The 23,153-nt window shown below is 38.0% G+C and overlaps 2 protein-coding genes across 5 annotated transcripts; both read left to right on the forward strand.

The window, feature by feature from the left end:
* Positions 1–1,535: 1,535 nt before the first annotated feature.
* On the forward strand, positions 1,536–10,431 carry LOC116263269 (UDP-glycosyltransferase TURAN). Of its 4 annotated transcripts, none has more exons than XM_031642940.2 (17): positions 2,113–2,636; positions 2,969–3,079; positions 3,260–3,293; positions 3,633–3,688; positions 3,794–3,928; positions 4,205–4,353; positions 4,455–4,544; positions 5,000–5,066; positions 5,145–5,217; positions 5,319–5,466; positions 5,978–6,144; positions 6,234–6,344; positions 6,442–6,497; positions 6,575–6,627; positions 6,763–6,838; positions 9,751–9,879; positions 10,171–10,431. In XM_031642940.2, the coding sequence occupies exons 2-17, from the start codon at positions 2,987–2,989 to the stop codon at positions 10,183–10,185; spliced, it is 1,452 nt and encodes a 483-aa protein (XP_031498800.1). In that variant the 5' UTR covers positions 2,113–2,636; positions 2,969–2,986; the 3' UTR covers positions 10,186–10,431. The 4 variants fall into 4 exon arrangements, 2 of the variants coding, with proteins under 2 accessions (XP_031498800.1, XP_031498799.1); XM_031642939.2 differs by having other exon boundaries at positions 2,136–2,636; positions 6,436–6,497; XR_007574537.1 differs by lacking the exon at positions 10,171–10,431 and having other exon boundaries at positions 1,536–2,636; positions 6,760–6,838; positions 9,751–9,788.
* A 2,903-nt stretch (positions 10,432–13,334) lies between these two features.
* LOC116262707 (sorting nexin 2B-like) lies at positions 13,335–20,691 on the forward strand. Its single transcript, XM_031642189.2, has 5 exons — positions 13,335–15,227; positions 16,543–16,752; positions 16,875–17,135; positions 20,074–20,160; positions 20,445–20,691. The coding sequence occupies exons 1-5, from the start codon at positions 14,163–14,165 to the stop codon at positions 20,523–20,525; spliced, it is 1,704 nt and encodes a 567-aa protein (XP_031498049.1). The 5' UTR covers positions 13,335–14,162; the 3' UTR covers positions 20,526–20,691.
* The last annotated feature ends 2,462 nt before the right edge of the window (positions 20,692–23,153 follow it).

The raw sequence follows: 23,153 nt of genomic DNA on the forward strand, positions 1-23,153 counted from the left end.
TATATGCAGATACATCTCGCACCACAATTGCAGCGGGAGTGTATATGTGAGAAATTTTGCCTGTGTTTGGCGTACGACACAATTTTTCTTAAAGACAAAATGATAGTAATTGCCTGTGCGGTTGGCGTATAGCTCAACCTGTCTTAAACAGATCATATATTCTACTGAATTTCAGTGACGAGTTTAACTGTTCGAGCAGATTATAGTTTTGACAAGCTATTTCAAATTGTACAATGCGAGGCATCAATGTACAATTTTAGGCAAACGACAGCTAAATACAAGATAATACCCATAGCATGTATACAAGAAAACACAAACATCCCGCCCAAGCAAGAAACTGGCGTCAAAATAGGGTAAAATAGGGAATGAAAAAAACAAATTTCCTTTACTTTCTCAAGTATTCACAAAATTTTTTGTGGCCAAGCAAGAAACTGGCGTCAAAATAGCGTAAAATAGGGAATGAAAAAATCAAATTTCTTTTACTTTCTCAAGTATTCACAAACTTTTTATGTGGACGTCACTTATTTTTACTCCAACGCTACCTTTGGCCACAAAAATGGATTTGGATCTGGCAAGTCCGGTCACGGCAGAACAGGCAACTCACGTTGTCCGAATCCCACTAAAGTCGACGGTATATGTTTCCCAGTCCACTGCTACCATATAACTCAAACCTGATCTCTGATTCTCTAGATAATCAATTTACATCCCTGAGATTGAGAAGACTATCTGTATCCAAAGTTTTATGCTTATGAAACTGTAATAGATTTGAATACTAGTCGGGTTTGAAATGGAACACATCAAAATAGTATTTAGCTCATTGTCTAAATATACATGTAGTTATGAGGGATATAAATTTATAATCACTTTGGATTGAGGTCGGATCCATCTTTCACTGACCTTAATATAACCGGATCTGGATTAAGACTTGGATTCCAACCTTGATTTCAAAATCGAATTTGCATCCAACTAGCACAAATATCAGATTTGCTAATTCGGTTGAATCCTTATCAGATCTCAGTTGGATATAAAATTCAGAGTGCTGATTATGAATTTGTATGATAAATCTCATTCAAAATTGTTTGTCAGTGAGCTCCCAAAACATTGGTTGGAAGGAAATGGAGGGATTGAACAATTCTCTTTTGTTTGATTGACTAATCAAAAAGGAAGGAAATGGAAGAAGTCTGTTTGGCTGAGAGCGGAAGAAAAGAAAAGAAAGATAAAAAAGAAGAAGTCTGTTTGGCTGCGAGGGGAAGAAAAATAAAGGGATTGTGTAATGTAAATTCAAACCCTCCCAAATAGAATGGATTGAAAGAGAAAGGAAAAGAAGAACATTGGCTTTCAACAAAAACAAAAAAAGGAAGAGAAAGAGCCGAGGCCTCCTCCCCTGCTGCGCGAGAAACAGGCCGCTCGTCCCCACGACACCCATTTTCTGAAGGTACGTTCTTCTTCTTCTTCACAAGTGGTAGCGCCGTCTTCCTCACAAGTGGTAGCCCGTCTCCTCACAAGTGGTAGCGCCGTCAGGAACCTCGCAGCATGGAGCGATGATATTCTCGAACCCTGTTTGTTTTATATGCATTCTTGATTAGAACACATGCATTTCTCGAGAGAGAGAGAGATTGAACGTGGGAGGGAGAGAAAGTGGCCGTAAGCACTTGGGTCCTCTATAATCTCAGTGATCATGCGGTAGAGAGAAACGAAAATGAAATGAGCATCGGCCATGTCTTGGTTGAGCTCGTCTATGGAAGCGTTCACTCGAGTGTTGAAAGTTGTTGAAGCATAATTATACTCCTCGTTGCACATCCCGGCATTTGAGCTTCGACCAAAAGGCGTGCAGCCACCCACTTCGGTTGAGAGCAACACAAAATTCCGAGCTCCCAAATTGTACATCTCCTGCAAAATAAGAAAAAAAACAGTTGGAGAATCTATTGAAGTTTCTTGTGAACATTTCTCCAAACGGTTGATGATCATAAAAATCCATTTAAATTAACTTCATTAGTTAGTCGGACCCAGCCTCCAGAGAAGGCACCCAATTGATTTGTTATCCTACTACGGACCCAACCTCTCATTGTTTTAAATATTTTTATTGTTAGGAGTATTATTATCAAGTCTATCCTTTTTGTTTATTTATGTAGTTCAAAGAAACATGATTTTTTAGTTTTAATCACCTCTTTCATTTCCTTTTTATTTCATTTCATTTTTTTTCTCTTTCATTTTTTTTTCCCTCTCTTCCTTTCCCTCCAACCAAATAGGGTGTTAGTGTTCATTTCCTCAATCAAGAAAAAGTTTAAACCTTTCAATCCCCTTTTTTTTATCTGAGGAATTCTTGTAAAAAATCGAAGCAAAGTAGATATAAGCATAGATGCTATTTAAACAACAGAAAACTCAATTTTGTCTTAAAAGTGGAAAGCGGTACAAGAAGGTTTGTCGTTGATATGTTGTCAGTTAAGCCATCTAAAAGCGTGGAGTATCTTGTAAATATTCAACTGCGAGGGAAAAGGTGATGGCGTTAAAATGTACGATATTTTTGACACGGCGGCGATATTTGTGACCACCTTCTTCCCGACGCCTGCGCTCGACGACTGCCCACAGTTGGAAGACTCAGAAGCAGAAGAGGAAGACAGCCAAGAAGAAGAAAGGTGAGCTTCTCACTCTCAAGCTTCATTTTATAAGAGCGAGATCTTAATTGATTCCGTATCGTCCAAGATCCAATGTTTCCTATCTCGGCAGTCTCGGGAATTTGTTGTTATTTTCCTGAAGTAATCACCGGTGTCCATTATGGGTTCCATTTGCTATCTGGAAGAACCAACTTGGCAGATATCTGGAAATTACACGCTTGCCTCTCCAATCGCACTTTTAGTTCAGTTGCTTGTTAGGTTCATGGTGTCAAATTCTCTGCCCGTTCATCTAATCGCCTGTTACTAGCCTTTGATATATTCATTCGATGATCGGCATGAATTTTATTGTTTAGGGCAAAGGCGAGGTGCAAATGAAGAAGAGACGAAGGGCTGCAGTGGTGGTACTGGGCGATCTGGGGCGTAGCCCGCGGATGCAATACCATGCATTATCCCTCGCTTGCCAGGTTATTCTACCCCCCCAGCGTACCGTCATTCGTGTGCGCTGTCTTGCGTATTCGTGTGCTTGTTTATCACAAGAGAGAGAGAGAGAGAGAGAGGGAGAGGACAAACGTTTGGCACTTAGTATATAGTTTGGATATCGGTAAGGTCTTTATTTAATTATTTGTTTTTTGATGTTTCTGCAGACTGGCTTGGAGGTTGATATAGTTGCTTATGGAGGTATCCTTTGGGCCGCTTATGTGTGGGGTGTTTGCTTCCTGTAATAAGTTCTTCGCTCGGTTGTTGAACTAGATTTGGGTTTTCTTTTTCGTTCATGCTCAAAACGACAATATGAATGCAAATTTCCGTCACATTTTTCTTATTTTTTTATAATTCCGATTCAAATGCTACAGTTTTGCTATCATTTTTGTAGATATGATTATTTTCCCTAATTTGACATCTAAATGTTTCAATTCGTTTTTGTCGTTTATATATTTTTATGGTCGTTTTTATATGTTGCCTATGCATAGATATGGTCGTTTAACTTGTTGCTTTCCTTGTGGTGGTGTTATATGACAGGTAGTGATCCCCACCGTGCTCTTTTGGACAATCCATCCATTCATATTCACAAAATGGTACCTATCATTTCGTTTTGAAGCTTGTAATTGCTAGTTGTTCTAGTAAAACATTAGTTAATTTTCACTGCGATCACTTAATTCACGTCTCTCTCCTTTTGACAGAATCAAACCTTCCAATGGGGCTTCCCTAAGGTTTTGCGTTTATTGATGCTTCCACTGAAGGCATTAATACAGTTTATGACGCTGCTTTGGTTTGTCTGTGTCAAAATTCCTTCTCCTGATGTCTTCATTGTGCAGGTGAGTATTTTTATACCCATGCCTTTTACTTGCATATTTTGGATAATATCTTCCACTGATAAATCTCAGGTCTAGCTTTGTCAATCTCAACCCTCATTCTTTTTTGATAGTACAAACATTGGTACCTAAACTTGCAATTGGCTGGGATAAGAATTAACTATTAACAGTTGTAGGATTTAATTGATTCATGGAGATTTTTTTGTTTTATATTGTGTAAATGGTTAGTTTGCATACTTGCAGTCAGTTTTTCATTTCTGTGGTTTCTTTCATTTGCAGAATCCACCTTCAGTTCCTACTTTGATTGTTGTGAAATTTGCTAGCTGGTTGAGGCGTTCTGCTTATGTAATTGATTGGCACAATTTTGGATACACTCTGCTTGGCTTGTCTTTAGGGAGAAACCATGTCTTGGTGAGGATTTATCATTGGTATGTGATTAACTTCAACGGTAAAGGCTGTTGTAGTTTGCACAGAATTTGTAGCTTAGTGTTGTTATAGACATATCAGTTATTGTCCCTTTGGTCTCAAGGTTTGAGATGCATTATGGGAGGATGGCTCATGGATCCTTGTGTGTCACAAAAGCTATGCAACATGAATTGGCTCAGAATTGGGGGATAAGGTAATTTGATCTTTTTCCATTTTGACAACCTGGTGGGTTTCATGAAAATTACTCAACACTATTAGTATCAGCACACACACAACCAGCACATTTTTTAGCTGTGCCTTTAAGTTAGGATCCAATGCAGGCTCATCCAATGATCAGCGATTGGTGCAAATTGGCCATTCCAGCCTGTCTCACCAGTCTCTTAAAATAATAACGATAGCAATTATTTATTTTTTTAAATTATTAAGAAACAAGTGCTTCATGCCAATTTGATATGACCAATGCAGGCTGATTCTCTGTGCTTTTCTCTAAAACAATTCACCTTAAATACTGATACAGGCATCTTTGGTTTATTTTTATTTTGGGCTTAGCTTCCATTCTCACAAGGAAGCAAATGAAAACAGGTCTTATTTGATCTAATCTATATATGTTCTCTATGTTGAAATTATTGTTTGGCTTACCTTCCCCAGAGCAACAGTTCTTTATGATCAACCTCCTGAATTTTTTCGACCAGCTACTCTACACGAAAAGCATGAGGTAAGTGTTCTATCTTTAACCATTTAAGGGAGTCCACTTCAAATGAGATGATGTGGTATGATGTGAGAGAATTTTTAGTTGTTCTGCAGACTACAAAAGGATATCAATCATCCAGTTGGAATCAGTGATTGTATAACTGCAGATGATCCAGGTAGGTGAAAAATAGTAGGCTATTTCGATCCATCATAGACTTTCAAATGAACGATTTTCAATTTCATTTGTTACTTACAATGTAAGATGTGCCTTTTCCAGGTCCTGCTAACGTGGTTGGTATGACTGAAGGACCAATATGCAAGGTGGCTAGTTCTCCTATAACATGTACTAGTTTTACGACCCAGAATAATGGCAATATCTACTTGAATAGGAACAGGCCAGCCCTCATCATAAGCAGTACCAGCTGGTAAAATATTTCAACATATTCTAATTTGTTAATATGTATGCTTTTAAATGTAAAAATGTCTTCTGAGCCTTGGGCAATTATTTGTCTGTAGTTTTTTAATTTTTTTTTATTAAACATCATTTTTTATATGTATTTGTGGATTATTATATTATATTCTTATAATCATCAAGTTAGCTAGTTTTCTTGATGGAAGATTATGGCACTTCATTTGTGGTTTGATGCTTTACGTTTACAACATTTTGAGTCCTAAATGGTCAATATGTGTGCTAGCTATTTTAAGTGGAATTGGTAGATGCACCAAATGACACATGCTGCTCCAGTGTACCTACAATTTGCTTATGAAATCACTAACATAATATGATAGTCACATGCAAAAATTTGATATATAAGAATGTTAAATTTACCTTTTCAATTTAGTCCTCTCATATTGCTGTATTTTTATGCTTTCCACCACTATGTTCTTGTCGGACCTCCTGCAAATTAAGTTTCTTGATGGTATGGACGTTAACAGGACGCCTGACGAGGATTTCAGTATGCTTCTAGAAGCAGCAGTGATGTATGATAGGCGTGTGGCAGCAATCCTAAATGAACATGACTCAACTGGAAATGAGGAAGTCTGGAAGCATATGTCCCAAGGAAAAGAGTATTTGTATCCTAGACTATTGTTCATCATTACTGGTAACCAACATTTCGTGTTATGATATTCATAGATTGGTGCCTCATTTGGCTACATTTAACTGAACTTTGTGATTGCCTTTTTCTTTAAGGTAAGGGGCCAGATAGGGAGAAATATGAACAGAAGATTAGGAAGTTACATCTGAAACGTGTGGCATTTCGTACAATGTGGCTATCAGCTGAGGATTACCCATTGCTGCTTGGTAATTGTTTGCTCATATCTGCATACTTGGACCTTTCATTATGAATCTAAAGTGTAGTTTGAAGGTTTCAACTGCTACTTGCTTTGGGTAGGTTCAGCAGATTTGGGTGTCTGCTTGCATACTTCATCATCAGGGTTGGATCTCCCAATGAAGGTAGTGCCAAACTTTGTAGCAAAAAAGGTTTTTGTATAAACAACTTTTTGCCAGCTTTGCTGTTTTCATGTGTTTAGGTTGTTGATATGTTTGGATGCGGACTACCTGTTTGCGCTGTATCATATTCATGGTACTGTTACATTGCATCTGCTTAGTTTGAACCCTTTTTTGCACAAGTTGGATGGTTTTTCGTTGCTTGTTTATGCTTATCCTGTAAGAATTGGTTATTGTCAACTGAGAATTTTTCTTTCTTGATTGCAAGAAGTATCAAGGAACTTGTCAAAGTTGAAAAAAATGGACTACTCTTTGCATCATCTTCTGAGCTTGCTGATGAACTCCTGGTAAGTTTAATTGATTCACATTTATTTTTCCTTTGGGATCCACAAGTTTCTGTACGCACTTGAGGTGTCTGATCAACTACTAATAAGTTTGAGATTAGTGCCACATGTTTGCTTGAATCCAACATTTTTTTTTCTCATTCTGCACTGATATCATGCATGCACTTTAGTTGTTCGAATTTAGAAGAATATTTAGATTGTACACTTCAATTTAGTTGCCACCGTTGTGTTCATGATACTGAAACCATCAGGTGAAACAAGGATTGATACTAATGAAAATTGTTATGTTCATAAAGGTCTGTGATTGTCCTAAATAATGACTGCTCTCTCCCTCTCTCTGTGTTGACCATGCAAATTTCTGGAGTTGGAGAATCTGAGGATTGACGGGGCAGAATAAAACTTAAATTACAGATTCATCTAAACAGAAAATAGAGGTTCTATGGAAATTATAATTTTGTCCTTCAGCTGCCCAACTATTATCCTTTGGTTGGTGGTGATCAATTTGAGTCGGATTGTAGTATAACTTACCTTGCTTGCCTGAGAAATTTGAGTTGAGGCTGAACTGACTTTCCTATGGACTCTTGTGAAAGCCTGTTGGGAGCTCTGGTGAGATGGCCATGAAATAGACAAAAAGGAGGTTGTGCAAAAGCAAAAAGTCAATCATCCAGAACAAGTTAAATTGTTAATAATTAAATGGCCATTTTTATCCCAAATAATGGATTAGATTTGAAGGGAGTGAAAAGAAATAGAAACAAAAGAGGAAAATGAGAAAATGATAAGGCACAATGAGATGGACAAGACAAACCATAATGGAAGGTGCTTTGGTAAGTTTGGATGGATATTCTAGAGTATTGTCTTCTATGTAACATGGTGGCACTTTTCAGGTGCACCTGTTTGCACTGCACCTTTTCGTCCTTTAAACTGATTATTTTATCCTCATCTCAGCTGGAAAGTTATCATAAAAAATATATATATGAAAAGCAGATTCGATAGAACCCGCTTTGGCTTGATCAAATCCTGTCTGGCTGTTGGTCAGGCTGTCACTCTCACCTCCCTCCTCTCTCTCAGGCCTTGGCCTCCTGCTTCACCAGTAATCTTGAGCGCTTCTCCATCTGGTGAGCTGCTTTCTCTTGCAGGTTCCTTTTTCCATAGAGCCCCAGCTCCCTTTGGCTTGATCAGGACCCGTCTCTCTCTCTCTCTCTCTCACTTCCCTCCTCTTCCTCAGCCCGCTTTCTACCAGCTTCCTCTTCCAGCAATGACCAACAGCAACAGGTGACAGGAACTGATGATTTCCATTCTCCTTCTCTTGCCTACCTCCTTTTTTGAGTGAAAACTGGTTGCTATACAAATCGGTGTGGTGCCAAATAAAAAAGAAATGCCGATCTCAGTGACTGCGCAAGTCAGGCACTCCCAACTTCTGATCTCGGCGGCTCAGCATTTTAAGTGGCAACCATCTCTCTCTCTCTCACTGCTGCTCCCACTGCAGTTTCAGTATCTCTCTCTTCCACTGATCTCTCTCCCACAATGACCTCACACTCACAGTAGCTTCAAAATTGCCTTTAGTATGTCCGTTTCTTATATATAATCTGTTTTATATTATGATCTATTGGAAACAGATAACCTGTCTTAGGACTTATCTATTATGGTCCATTTAGCTTTAATTTGCTTGCCAATGAACCTGTTTTAGCTTTTATATTCACTGTTTTACATAACATTTTAGACTTATCTTTTACATGTTCCGTTCTATATAAGGTGTTTTATTAATATGACATGTCTTATATTCTGTTCTTGTTTTAGCTTTAACCTGTTTGCTATGAAGTTGCTTTAGCTGACATGTAAATAATAAATATAATCTGTTTTATACCTAAGTTTATAAAATGTCCTGTATATCTGGTTAGTTGTTAATTTTTTTTTTCTTTGGAAGCAAATTTTGTGTTATATATATAATATATACACCTTTGCTGTACCTGCACCCAATTTTTTTTTTTTTTTCTAACTAGCCACATCTGCATCCAAGCTTTTAGATAATATGCTGTGCCTGCACCAACACCTGCACTTGTGTAACATAGATTGTCTTTGGTCTTGCTTTAAATTTCAATGTTTTTCTTTTGGTACCCTTCAATTAGTCAATATCCTTTGAAATGTTATACACAAAGCTTAGCCTGTTTAAGAGTCTTCCTTGAATCTTTCTGGGTGGTGGCAATTTTCAGTATTACTAGAAAGGAATGATAAATAGGTTTAAATTTTTATGGAAGCATGCTCAAGTGCAGGATACTATTCTGAAATGTCATAATAATATTCTGAAAATCTCTTATCTAGCATGCATGATACTGCTTTCTTGGTTTGCCTGAAGAGCCGTGGTCAATGTTCACTCCTTATTGGTGCAAAGTTGCCAACTGAAGAAATAAAAAGAAAAATCTAATTAAATATTTTATCTGAAAATCATCGTCATGTTTCTCAAACTAAAAAGAGAAAAAAAGGCCCGTTTGAGGTGCTTCACAATTCATCAAGGTGATTTTTTGCGTTTTTGTTTTGTGATTCTTATATGAACTGCAACTTTTGAGTTCCATGCTAGGTTGGTTGCAGCAATACTTGTGTGTCTCATTAGTCATTACAATTAGTCTATTACGTGCATAGTTTTTTATATTTCCTTTTTCGTGACTATTAGATGTTTAAAACAATCTTAAAAAAAGATGTGCTGTTGTGATTATCTGGCCTCCACTATCATTGTTAGTTCCTTCTGTACCAATCATCCATTGTTTAAAATTTTCAACTTCTGTATATTATGTGGTAGGACACAAATTGGAGAGGATATCTTTACTCACGTTTGAGGTTTATACTTTATATACACTTTTCTAACAAAATTTCCTACTTTGTACTACATCAAGTAAATGTTCCAAGTTTAAACTGTGCAGATGCTATTTAAGGGATTTCCAGACAGTTGTGATGCCCTAATCTCATTAAAAAACGGTGCATTAGAAACCGGAGCTACTGCTAAATGGACTACAGAGTGGAGAGAACATGCCATGCCTCTCATAACCAGGGTAAATTATTTTTTATTTTTATATGGTCTTTGACGACTTGATTAGTCTTGTTGTTAGTTGGTCCATGGTCATGCACTGACACACAGAGAGGGAGAGAGAGAGAGAGAGAGAGAGAGAGAGAGAGGTGTTTAAGCCCACTTTCAAAGCATGTTGAAATTTTATAGTTAAATTTCTGCTGACTGAGTTTAGTTTACGTTAGAGTGAGAGAGAGGTGTTTAAGCCACTTTCAAAGCATGTCGAAATTTTGTAGTTTAATTTCTGCTGACTGAGTTTACTTTACGTTTATTGAAGGTGATTGGCGAATAGAAATATGTTGCTTGCCGTGGAGTAGGTAAAGAAACATTTCAGTTGAAGATCTATAAATGGCACGTCTAGAACTCGGCCTTTGGTGTTTGATAATCAAAGAAATGAGTATCTACAGAGCAGCCGAGGCTACGGGAGTGCTCTACCATTGTTAAATTTATGTTGATAACTCGATGTTCCTCAACAGACTGCACAAATATTGAGCGCAAAAAATCTGATCTTGTCGTATTAAATATCGGTGTGGCTTTTTAGCTCTCCCTCTCCCTCTCTCTTTCTGTCTGAGCTTCGTTAATGGATGGATGCGAATGCTGTTCATCCTGGAATGCAGTCTATGCGTTCGCATCACTCCCCCACGTCCAGCGTAAGAAACGTCATGACAGGTAGTGAATAGCAATGAGTTTTAAGGGTTGGCACCTTCGATGATTACGGTGCCCAGCAAACGTAGATTATCTTTCAAGTCTCCAACGTTTCACGTCTTCAGCTGTCAATGGCTTTCTTTTCCTTTTTCCAATTCAAGCTCGAGGGAAGGCCCCCAGCCTCGTCCTTTATTAGAGAGGCATGAAAAATCATATTATAAAGACTTCCAAGATCGGTTCAACTGGCTTGTATTTCCATTTCCACCGTTATCTTGAGTCACTTAGAGTAGGCATCGATCTGTCTCAAACACAGTTCTCATTCTTACCGTCGTTTATAAAATAAACAAACAAGATCCACGAACTCGCACACTTGGTATTTCTTAATGTGCTGCCTTCATTACGAACTCATGTTGGACTCCCACTTTCTTCCCACCATCAATTTCAAAAGACTTGGTTGCGAAATCTTACTGGCTCTCGTGATTAGATCCGTGGGCAATTTCTGTGCTTTGAAGCGAGTTCAGGCCACCAAGCAGCACAACAATAGTATAAGAAAGCTCGGCCAATAAGGTAGATTATAGAGATGTGACCTTTTGCACTTCACACTCGTCACGTTCCTCTCCTACCCCTTGCTCGTCACTTGTAATGGTTATTTTATAAATATCTTATTTCTATCTTTATGTATGTTTACGTGCGTTTTCAAACATTTATATTTTATTGTAAGAAGATCCATAATTTTTCAAGATACTATGAGATTAAAATGGTCGACTTTGAATTAGGATTCGGAATCAGGAAAACTTTTTCAAGAGTGCCTACGGCTACGAACATCCCTTCCGTGAACCCTTCGAGATCGAATTTCTTAGACATGATCGATGCTTTTGCCCCATGTAAAAGCGCTATATAGCGGCCAGGTGTGCTTCAAAAACCGTGGAATCAAACAATGCGGGCACTTAGAATTTGACGGATGGAGAATTAAATGTTCTATTTGACTTGTAGCGTAATAAAATTAATTAACTGTCGCTTTTCTTTTGTGATGTGACTTGTCAATTTATGAAATGCCTAGGCGCTACTTCTTCCATGTAGCGATTTGAAAATACCAACCCACAGCTAAAGATTATTATGTCAGATTCTTTTTGCCTTCTTTTTTCTTTTTTTAATTTTGTGAATTAAAACAAAATAAAAATTGAAAAAAATAAACCAACAAGAAACTGTAAAGGCTTTGTATCTTACTGCACTAGTGATATGGACCAATAGTAATATTATACAAAATAATATAGTTTCGACGCCTCCTTTACCAGCAGATATGTATTACACCGCAACCACATTGACAAGCTGAATTTTTAAATATATCTCCACAGGCCTTATTAATGTTGGGTAAGTGTTTAGAAGCAGGCCTAATCTCAGTGAGCTGGTTTTGTTTCTCCCTCTCTTTATATATATATATATATATATACACGTGTGTGTGTTTAGAGAGAGAGAAAAAGCGTGGTAAATGTCAAACCGATTAGGTAAAAAATAAAAACTAAACATATTACAAATAATTATTGAAGTGCTTCTTATATAATCCAACTATATTAATATGATCTTGAGAGTGATTTGATAAGGAACATACATTAAGTTAGTCTTTTTTACATTATAATCATGTTTTTTTAATAAAAAAAAATGAACAGCTTTTATGGCATCAAAATGTTGATAGCAGAAAAACAATTTTTTTTTTTACAAAAATAACTTGAATTAAAGAACATGTTAGAGTATATGATATACGTGTGTGTGCCAAAATCCTGTGTGTTGATTGAACTTTACCGGTGTAACAAAAAACAACAAAAATCAACGTCGATCATGTCATAAAATTTCAATCATCATTATTGTCGTTTTAATATGCAAATTCAAACAGATGGACCACGTTAATGTATATATATATATATATGGCAGCCCATTGAACGGTCCTAATGCTGGGCAGCCAAATGTAAGGAATCTGCTTAATTTTTTTTCACTTACGACACAGGGGATGCACTGTTTACCTTCCTGCTGTGGCCGCTTAAGCTGTTATTATTATTATTTTTGTTTGTTTAACATGAGTATGATTTCTTGCGTGGCCTCTTAATTATTTAGTGACATTATTTATAGAAAGTTAAGAAGACCCCATTTATTGGGTTTGTGAAACTAATACAGCTCTTGAAAGCAAAATATTAAAATGAAAAACAATCGTTATATTGCAATAAGAGAACTGAAATCTGCGGGATGCTCGATGTTGAGAGATGTTTAAAAATGAAAAACAATTTACTAAAAAACTAAGGCTATAAGAATATTAACGATACAACAATGTTCCGTAATTGTTTCGCAATGGTTTATGGTGCTTTGAACAATAAACTTTAATTTTTAATCATCTAGCAATATCTATCACCACAGATATTTGAATCCTCTTATAAGATATCAAGTGTTAATTATCCAATACAAGATTTGAAATATCAGTTTTTTGGTTTTATTAAATGTTTTGAAATATTTTATCGACTATTTTTAAATAAATGAAAAATAGAGCAATCCATATTGGCCAAAACGCTTGTCCAGATGGATATGGACAACACTACTGGACTCAACGGCTTCTTCACGGGAAAGAAAAAAAAAAGGGGGGAAAGGTCGAGCACCTACAAGTCCAACGTTTTTCACGCGCACTTCGGCAAAGACAAGGGAAAAGCTATACCGTGAATGATGTTCCGTGTTTGATAACAAGCCCTTGGATCGGTGGAGTGAGTTTTTGTTGAGTGTTGACACAAGAATGACAGCTTTTGGAAGAACAAAATAATCATTTTTTCCTGCAAGTTCAACTGCTCCTATTTATGATCGTTTCCTTCAATAAAGCAAAAGTTTTGGAGGCTTCAAGTCTTTCACTTGAATAAACTAATCCATAGTTTCAGATTCGAAGCCAAAGCAACGATTTGCTAGCAAGAGTTTAAAATCTTCGAGTTGGAAGGACGATATGTGATTCCAAGGTCTGACCTGAAAATCGGCACCGTGAAGACATGCACAGGATGTTAAGAACAGATGCCCGATGCATAGGAAGGTCCAAGGCTATATAAGAAACTCTTTTCAGATGCGAGCGGGGAATGAGCTTCGATGGCAATCTTAGGAGCACCATTTTTGTGATTTGATTCTCAGGGGCCGCTCGCTTGCGTCTCGCCATCGGACCCAGATCGAGCCGAGCGACGGGTTCACGCTTCACACGCATCAGCACCGTTCACGGGGCGTGAGATTCATCGGATCGTCCATCTCCCATCTTCTCTTCCTGCTTGGTTCTGATCCTAGAGCTCCATCTCCCTCTAGGCTCTCCAATCTCCCCTTCTTTCTATCTTCTGCTTTTACGGGTGGATCTGTTTATGACTTCTAGGCTTTAGCCATCTGATTGATTGATAGGCGTCGTCGTCTCTCTTGAAATCAAGAAGAGGATCGATCTTCTGTTCTGGTCCCTTCTCTCTCGTGTGGACTGATTTTGGTTCTCTGTTATACCATGTTCCTATGATGGTTAGATCTGGTTCGCCTTTAAATTTAATCGCCTAATTGGTTGAAACCCGTCTTTATTTTTTGGTGAAATCGGAGAAGGGGATCGGATTTTTCCGGCTTACTGTGAACATGATGGGCTCTGAGAACCATGAGATAGAAGAGGACCATCCGTTGAGTTCCAAGGAAGAAATGGAAAACCTCGTGCTAGATGATCCCCTTCAGACCGTTTCCTTGCATTCGTATAGCGACTACAAAAGCGTTATGTCATCGGTGAGCGATTCCCACCATCCGCTATCACCTCCCTCTGATCCTCTTCTCTCTCCCTACAAGGACTCCTCTCCGAAGGGAGAGAAGGGTTTGGTGGATACATCGTTTCTAGAGCCCCCATCTTACGCAGAGGCCGTCTTCAGCCCATTTGGGCAGGAGCGGGACGTTTCCGAGAATGGGCACGATGGTGCACCGGGGAATTCTTCGGGAAGGTTCGACCCTTCTTCACCTTCTTCAGCCGAGTCGGGTTCTTCAGCCGCCGAGTATCTACGGATCGCGGTCACGGATCCTCAGAAAGAGCAGGAGATGACGAACTCGCTTGTTCCCGGAGGGAGCACGTACGTTACTTATCTGATCACGACGAAGACAAACATGCCGGCATATGGTGGTTCGAATTTCGTCGTCAGGCGCCGATTTCGTGATGTTGTCACTCTATCTGATCGCCTTGCAGAGTCATACCGTGGGTTCTTTATCCCCACACGGCCGGATAAGAATGTGGTTGAAAGCCAGGTTATGCAGCAGCAAGAATTCGTGGAGCAGAGGAGACTGTCACTAGAGAAGTATCTCCGTAAATTGGCAGCGCATCCGGTGATCAAAAGGAGTGAAGAGTTGAGATTGTTTCTTCAGGTTCACGGGAAGCTGCCATTATCCTCAACCACAGATGTAGCGTCTAGAATGCTTGACGGGGCGGTGAAGCTTCCACGCCAATTATTTGGTGAATCTGCGAGAACGATCTCTCCGCAAGACGTTGCTCAGCCTGCTAAAGGGGGAAGGGATCTGCTTAGGATCTTTAAGGAGTTGAAGCAATCTGTAGCTAATGACTGGGGTGGTTCAAAGCCCCAAGTGGTTGAAGAGGACAATGAGTTTTTGGAAAAGAAGGAAAAAGTGTTGGATCTTGAGCAACAACTCAGCAATGCATCGCAACAGGTGATGCAAGTTCCTCCCGTAGTGATACTGATGCACACGAACCTTTTTTGCTTTTGCTATTTTTGCATCTGTTCTTCTGACTTGAATATTGCTGCACTTGGTGTTCCTGTCCAAATTCTTGTAGGTGGGTTGTGTTGGTTCCTCATTTAGGGTATGAATGCTGTTAGTGGATAGCCTATGCACAAACCTTTATTTGGATATTATACAACTGAAAGTTGGTGGCACATGTCAATAGCCATCTTCCAATTGTCTTAATGATGCATAGTTTCCCCAATGTAATTTTTTCATTATTACTTCAATGTTGCACATCAATCTGTTAATGAACGGCCACACTTTGAGTCAGAACTAAATGTTGATTCTGCGGAACATTGTTAGCAAGGCATATCAGAACATGAACCTGAAGAATTTAAGTTGAAAATTTATTGTCATACCAGAGCTTATCATAAGGTGTGCAAAATTGCGTTTGGATATGAATGTAAAAGGAAATTTGTGCATATACCTGGCAAAAGCAGTAACCATGGAAAATCTAATTAAGTGCAACAAGAATTCATTGACAATGTCGTATTGTAGGAAGCAACAGAGAATCAAATTTGCATTGTTGCCCTGCAACTAAAAAGTATAAGTCGGCAAACTAATGAAACTTGAACTTAGTACTGTGGCTGGTGATTGGGGATGAAAATGAGTCAGGTTGACATCAACTAAATACATAAATGGATTAGGTATCAACGAAAAGGCAAAACCATTATATTAAGCCCGACCAATTTAAAACCAGGGTCAATGTAAGTAGAATGAACCATAGGCCCACATATATGCAATGGCTTTAATTGAATATATTCTACTATCTCTTCCTGGCTTGATTTTGCAAATGCATAATCCCTGAGTATGGATATGTGGTTATTTATTTATAAAATTTCACTGCCTGTTTTAGGAACTTCGTGTGATTGACCTCGTCAATCTCATGTGGTCATGGTTGGTCTTTTGCCAAACTACTTTCTACAAGTCCTATCATTAGAATCTCTTGTTGTTTGAGTTTATCTTGTTTGGTTTAAGAAGCATGACATTTATGAATTGATTACCTATTTGGTGGCCTTTTTTTCTTTATTATTTCTCTGGCAACAGGTTGAAAAAGAAAATGGTAATGAGCATGTAAGTCTGTATTGTAACAACGTGACCTTGTTATGTGCTTGGCATACTGTGATAAATTTTCTTATGACCTATTTTTGTTTTGTTTTGAGATGAGACAAGGTTAAGGCACTATAAGTGTGTTAACAAATACCTCTTTCTGATACCGAGTTTTATCCTTTCTTTCTGACAGGCTGAAGGACTTGTGAAAGCTCAACAAGATATTGGAGAAACAATGGGAGAATTAGGATTAGCGTTCATTAAACTAGCAAAGTTTGAGACAGATGTTGCTACTTTTAATTCACAGAGAGTAAGAGCAGCTGATACGAGGCAAGTTGCCACAGCAGCTGTTAAAGCGAGCAGGTTCTATCGGGAGTCAAATGCACAAGCAGTCAAACATTTGGTATCAGAGCTTTTCCTCACGGAGACTGATTTGGTCTTTTTGCAATTGGTTTATTATGAGACCTTTTCTTATAAGAGGATTTTTTTTTCTTACTTTCTCTTCATACTGTTTTGCATTGCCAGGACAAACTTCATGAGTATCTTGGTCTAATGCAAGCCATCCGTAGTGCATTCTCAGATCGATCCAGTGCCTTATTGACCGTGCAAACACTTTCATCTGAATTATCTTCCATGAGTTCAAGAGCTGAAAAGCTTGAAGCTGCTTCCTCAAAAATATTTGGTGGAGACAAAACTAGGAATCGCAAATTGGAAGAGCTGAGGGAAGCAATAAAAGTTACTGAAGATGCTAAAAACTCTGCAGAGAAAGAATATGAAAGGATTAAGGTAAAATATCAATGCTTTGTGCTCACAAAAACCATGACTTGATTAATGATACATACATGTTTTATAGGTTAATAAAATTGTATTGATAAAATATGAGGAACTTATAGTGTTCAAATGTGATTGGATGTTGACTTACTCATAGCATTTCCCAGAAAATGCATTGTAGCATTTATCAGACATCTCCTCTGTAAGGGGTTCGGTGCTTTTGACCTGCTGACATGCACCTGGCCCTTGAACGGTAAACACATTTGAGAACTGTAGTATGAGAGGTTGATTATAATGCATAAATACTTCATAGATTGATATTCATGTGTCATAAGGGTGTAAAGGCATTGAGTTCAGATCTCTACTATACTGAGTCTGATGCACAACGGGTTGCCATGTACTTAGCACATCCATATCCAATCTATTTGTAATCCTATTGTATGAGGTCTCCTTACCTCCTCTGCTGTTGCTTGCACAAGGCAGAGAAATTACTATTAGAGGCTTTAGGTAATGCTTCTCATTGTTGTGTTGCTTGTTGTGGAGAATTGAGAGCCCTACCCAACCAAAAGGCGTAGTGTACCCGACCTGCTATTGAAGGGTGCAGTTTCTTTTGGTTTGGGTGTAAAATATATTTCATAGTAATTTATGTAAATTTTTGTTGTAGGTTGGATAATATCTTGTCTGTGTCCATTTCAAGAGCATTACTTAGGGAATAAGTTAGGTTTAGCTGGGAAATGGTTACTGACATGTAACATTGATTCTGTTTCCCTGTTAAAATATTTTTATTTACTTCCAGGCTTCCAGCTATTGTTTCTAGGTAGACGATTCATATTTCAATGAACGAACTGTTTGTGGTGACTAAGCTAAGGTTCTTGACTTGTGTGATTTGTTTCCTTCTTCCTAGAGTGTTATGGTTAAAGAATTTTGATATTTTTCAAGGTTAATTTTTTTTTTTCAACCGTGGGGATATAGATATATTTTGTAACCTGTTTCCATCAACTTTTGCCTTGGAGATTGCGCTCCTGTGCATTCAAAGTTATTCCCCTATTTTATATAACATCTCAAAAATTTAGTCTTGTGTTGAAGATTGTGAGAAATCTTCAAGAGTTTATAAAGGGGGGTTAGTTGAGTAACTTGTTGCATGGTACCTACCTTTTTTAAGGTTTGCTAGGGTGTGAGTTGGAATTCGCCAAGTTGGGAGCCTAAGCCCACCAGTGTGAGTAAGCCGAGTTGTTATAGTTGTTCAACCGTTAACACTTGGACTTAGGGTCCCACGCTCGCGGATACATGTTCCTTAAAGGAGGAGGGGGAGGGGGTGGATTATAACACCCTAAAAATTTAGTATCATATTAAAATCTATGGGAAATATTCAAAGGTTTTTAATGGGGTTAGCTAAGTAACTTCTTGTCCTGGTTCTTAGCCTTTTTGGGGCTGGAATTAAAGTTGCTATGGGGTGGGCTAGGATCCACCAACTTGGGAGCCCGAGCCCTGTTTCAGGGTGGGCCAGGTTATTTCATTTAAAGTTTTGGAGTAATCCAATTCTGTGTGATTGGTGATGCTGCAACATCTTTCGAAATTGACTCTTATCTTCTAAATTTGCTGTCTAACTAATACTTTCTTGTAAAGTAGCTTTGACTGGTTGATATATAGGTGCATGATCTTTCTGTGAATATCCCCATCTGTTTGTTGTGGATTTTTCGTCCATGCATCTTTGTTTAGTGTCCATTTCTCGTCACACGCTACTCTATATTATTCATATTGGAAAATTCATTAAAATTGGTCTCTGTGTAGTGTGTCCATGACATATCTTTTTACACCTATTTTCATGATTGCTTCCTCGTGAAGTGAGGGGGAGCTGTTACTGGTTTTTAAACTTTGACACTTCTGGAGAGGCTAGGTGTTAATGTCTGACACATTTGGATACTAACTCTCCCTAGCATCCATTGTGACTTCATTCTTCTGACAAGCAGTGTCCAGAACCATCGTGTCCTACACTCTTAGATATCTTTGTAAAGGTACTAAACATCCAGCGTACTATGTCCTCAATTTATAAAGCCTATGTAATTTGATTTCACTCTTGGAGGCACTGCAGAGATGAGCCCAACCTCATCCATGAACACGTTCTTGAGAAGGTTTAGGGCCTCAGGCCGTTAGACACAACTAGCTCTCTCTCTCTCTCTCTCTCTCTCTCTCAGCATTCCTTTTTTTTCACTTGTTCTTGTATTTTTCCTTTTCTCTTAGCACGTTTTGTTCAGGTTAATTAATTACAGTAGTGCATCACAGTATTTTGACTTGTGGTGCAACTCTGTAACTATGATGTGGACATCAATATTCGATTCTGCCTCTCCAAGAGCATGAAGGCTATATATTTTTTTATGCGAGTCCCTTCGGGGTTCACCGTGACTTTAGTATAATAATTCAATATCAACAGAATAAATTGGTACAGGATCTTCAGAGTTGAACAGCTCCACAAAAAGAACAAAAATTGAAGATAAAATGTGTGCAATGCAATCTGCAGAATTGAATCCTTGAAAGCACTTCTTCCGTAGGTTTAACAGAAAATTAATTCCGGTTGGTCCAGGCCATCTCTTCTCTGCACATAAATGTAGTGTGTTCCACGCCTTCAATAAGTTAGAACGTTCTGAATGAACTTGTAATATTTAGCATATTGCACTTGAGAGTATTTCTTGTCTTCTTTGTTCTGTATGTTAGACTAGATCTGGTTTGGTGAGTAAACTATGAAGCTATGGGGTTACCATGGGGTACTCAGCTAGAGAAATGAAGGTTCAAGTCACCATGTAGTTTGTTGTTTACAATCCTCATATGAAAATGGTGTTACTGCTGGAGAATTTTTGGCACACCTTAGTCAAAAGAATTGAATAGCTTTTTCATATGGAAGTCTTTGTTCAATCAATGCGAGCAATCATATGACCTTATGGGCATGGTTATGCAGGAAAACAACAGGAGTGAGCTTGAAAGGTTTGGCAAAGAAAAAACAAGCGACTTCTTTGGCATGTTAAGGGGATTCATAATCAATCAGGTGCCTGTAATTTTTATTGTTTATAATGCTGCACAACTTTTCTGAATTCTCTAATATCCTCCACATTATCCTACACGTTTTCTATTATCTTCATAGGTGATAGCTTTTGGTATAAAAGGTTGAGATTCGGATAACCTAAATATACTGGAGAAAAACCATATTTTAACCACTTATAAGTTATATCCATACTGATTGCATCATCAGTAGGAAAGTCTGATTATGATCTTCCTTGCATTTTTCCACTTTGGTACTGAAACAAATAAATAACTGTGATTCCTTGATAGGTTGGGTATTCGGAGAAGATAGCCGGTGTATGGGCACAAGTTGTGGAAGAAACAAGCGGATATGCAAAAGAGAGCAGTTGAGGTTTTTGTTGTAAATGAATTTTGTGCCTGTTCTTTTCCATTTGTACATTACGATGAGTACCCAAAATGGCCACAGAATAAACAGGGTCTGTAATATATGGTCTAACCAAACTCGCTTTGATTATGTCAATGCCCTGTTCCTAGTGAGTTTCCTGATTTGAAGCAATTCTTCTGCACTTTCGTCAAATTTGTATCGCTGTTACACTAATAACAAGTGCGTATATGCGGCTGGTAAAATGCTGTGCCCATGAAGCCACAGAGTTGCAGCAGGCATTGTCAAGGAAAAGCAAAACAATGGTAAGTTTTCACTTTTTTTCCTTTTTTCTCAGCCGACACAGTCTCTAGGGATAATTTCAATGCAAAATAAATGCCAAATGTGTGTAGCACTCTTGGAATATGAAACTTACGAATACCATTGCCACGGAGTTCCACCAGGTGAAATGGTATTGCAAGTCAGTTGAACGAAGTAGATTGGATGATTCGTAGTCTCTTAACCAATAAAATTGGAAGCAGATTGGATGATTCCCATGATGCCACATCAAAATAACTACTAAAAAAATTACAGTCGCAGATGTAATAACTCTAAGCATGTCCATGGAAGAGAGACATTAACCATTTACACGCAGTTTTAGGTTCTTGTTTTCCACATTAATCAACTTTTGAGTAGAGATTTTTTTTGAAAATGTCCAAAATAAAATCCAGAAAGTGTCATATAATACTGAACAACCCCACTCTATATATATCAAATCTATATTATTCAAATTTGGTCAAAGCTTTCTCAAACAGTGAGATCCAGGAAACACTAGTAAACAGAGTTTGCTTTTACAGGACGCCAACTAGCGGAAAATGCTCCCGTTTATAAGTTGGTTGGTTGGACCTAGGTGTGAATCCGTTTCCCAGTTTATGATACGAATATTACCAAACGCTTAAGGGCGGACCTCTATCTGTCACTTATCCACTTACCTAAAAATACGGACCGGATTCGGTTGGGGACCGGATCTAGTTGGGGACCTGATCCCTCCTATCCCCTGCATTGACCTCCCTCTCTCTGTGCAATGGATAGTGCAATGATTGAGTTGGGTGGAGTGTTATAGTCACATCCTCAGTTCAAATCTTAAAGAGTGTTATTTTGATGGTATTGAGGAATTAGAGTGTCATTATGAAGGTTAAGTAGACTGGTTCTTGTCCCTTCCTCTTCCCTCCATTTTCTCTCTCTCTCTCTCTCTCTCTCTCTCTCTCTCTCTCTCTCTAGTGTCTTTTTAGTTATCATCAATCCCCAACAAACATGCCAATAGGAGATAACTATGTACCCTAAGGGAGAAGCTACACAGGTGCGGTTCTGACTTTCTCATGCATCTAACAAAAAACCCAAAAAATTGATTCGATTTATTGGAATATCTAAAATTTGTTCATAAATCTGCCTCTCTTTTTGGAATGTATGCATGGAACAGTAACTGTTACTGTTCCCAAACAGCCAGTAAGAGAGTGTAGACCTCCCTTAGAAGCCTCTAAATGCTTCAGACAATGCCATAACGATGCCTTGTTTTTGTGCTTTGATGCATTAGTTATTTTTGTTCGATGATATGATTAATTTAGGGTTTCTCATTTCAGTATACATAAGATGAATTATCTGAATATATGATGCATAAAAATCATAAACATCTTAGACTTGAGTTTGATCTAACCCTTGGCAGATAAGTTGAACATGATGATAGTATGTTAAGGCTGTTGGCATGCTTATGGGTGTCCTTTATGTACATATGCACTGATTTTTATTAGAGGGTCATACGTATTGAAAACACTAACTTCCACACCCAAGACTAGCGGAAAACATACTGTAGCTGGTGCAAGTTGACATCTATTAGTTGCATGACAAGAAAAACCCAAACTTATAAATCAGGTACGGCTGTACCGTAGGTTGTGATTTGTTTCGACTGGTTGAAATTTGTTTATATTATTTGCATGATATGGACGTCTATTTGGTCTCACAATGTTGGCGCAAGGTTTGAGGTGGTTCTCATCCATTTCATGAAAAAAAAAAAAAATCTATGAAATAGAAGCTAGGAGATTAAACAAAATAATGGGCTGCACACGTGCTTTTAAAAGTATTCCTTTTCAAAATTTATCAAGGTCCTGTGTAGATTGTATATGGATGTTTTAATGCTTAAATTATTGGGTGTCTGGACTGTTAGGTTATAATAAAACATGGTTTCTTGAAGATGTAATCTTCCAACAGGATAAGATGTTTGTGTTAGTAGCCTTCGACCTATATGTAGAAATGCCACTTTTATTTACTTTTATCGGTCCTCATTGTTTAGCTCACTCACTGTAATATGGTTCCTTTTTAGTTTTTTATGATCTATAGACTATCAATGCAAGTGCAGCACGGCCTTACTAGAACAGAGAATCGAATGTGGGAATGTGTTAGTATATACCTAATACAGAAGGACCATACAAATTCTTTTCCTTTTTATTTACTTTACTTAATGGACTGCTGCAATAAAATCTGCTCCATAATACGAGTTCGTTCCTTTTTCGTTCTTCATTCTTTTTGCCTTGTTTTTTTCCTTTGGTTCTTATAAAATAATTTATAAAAGCTTGTCCAATGACAAAAATGATATAATGGAT

The sequence above is a fragment of the Nymphaea colorata genome, chromosome 10, assembly GCF_008831285.2.
Source record: "Nymphaea colorata isolate Beijing-Zhang1983 chromosome 10, ASM883128v2, whole genome shotgun sequence".
NCBI lineage: Eukaryota > Viridiplantae > Streptophyta > Magnoliopsida > Nymphaeales > Nymphaeaceae > Nymphaea > Nymphaea colorata.

Excerpts from the sequence above, each read along its gene's own strand:
- LOC116263269 (XM_031642939.2), top strand. The coding sequence starts at position 2,987 with ATGAAGAAGAGACGAAGGGCTGCAGTGGTGGTACTGGGCGATCTGGGG. Across the intron at positions 3,689-3,793 it reads CCATTCATATTCACAAAATG|AATCAAACCTTCCAATGGGG; the intron begins GTACCTATCATT and ends TCCTTTTGACAG. Across the intron at positions 6,839-9,750 it reads AGCTTGCTGATGAACTCCTG|ATGCTATTTAAGGGATTTCC; the intron begins GTAAGTTTAATT and ends TAAACTGTGCAG.
- LOC116262707 (XM_031642189.2), top strand. The coding sequence starts at position 14,163 with ATGATGGGCTCTGAGAACCATGAGATAGAAGAGGACCATCCGTTGAGT. Across the intron at positions 15,228-16,542 it reads TCAGCAATGCATCGCAACAG|GCTGAAGGACTTGTGAAAGC; the intron begins GTGATGCAAGTT and ends TCTTTCTGACAG. Across the intron at positions 17,136-20,073 it reads AAGAATATGAAAGGATTAAG|GAAAACAACAGGAGTGAGCT; the intron begins GTAAAATATCAA and ends ATGGTTATGCAG.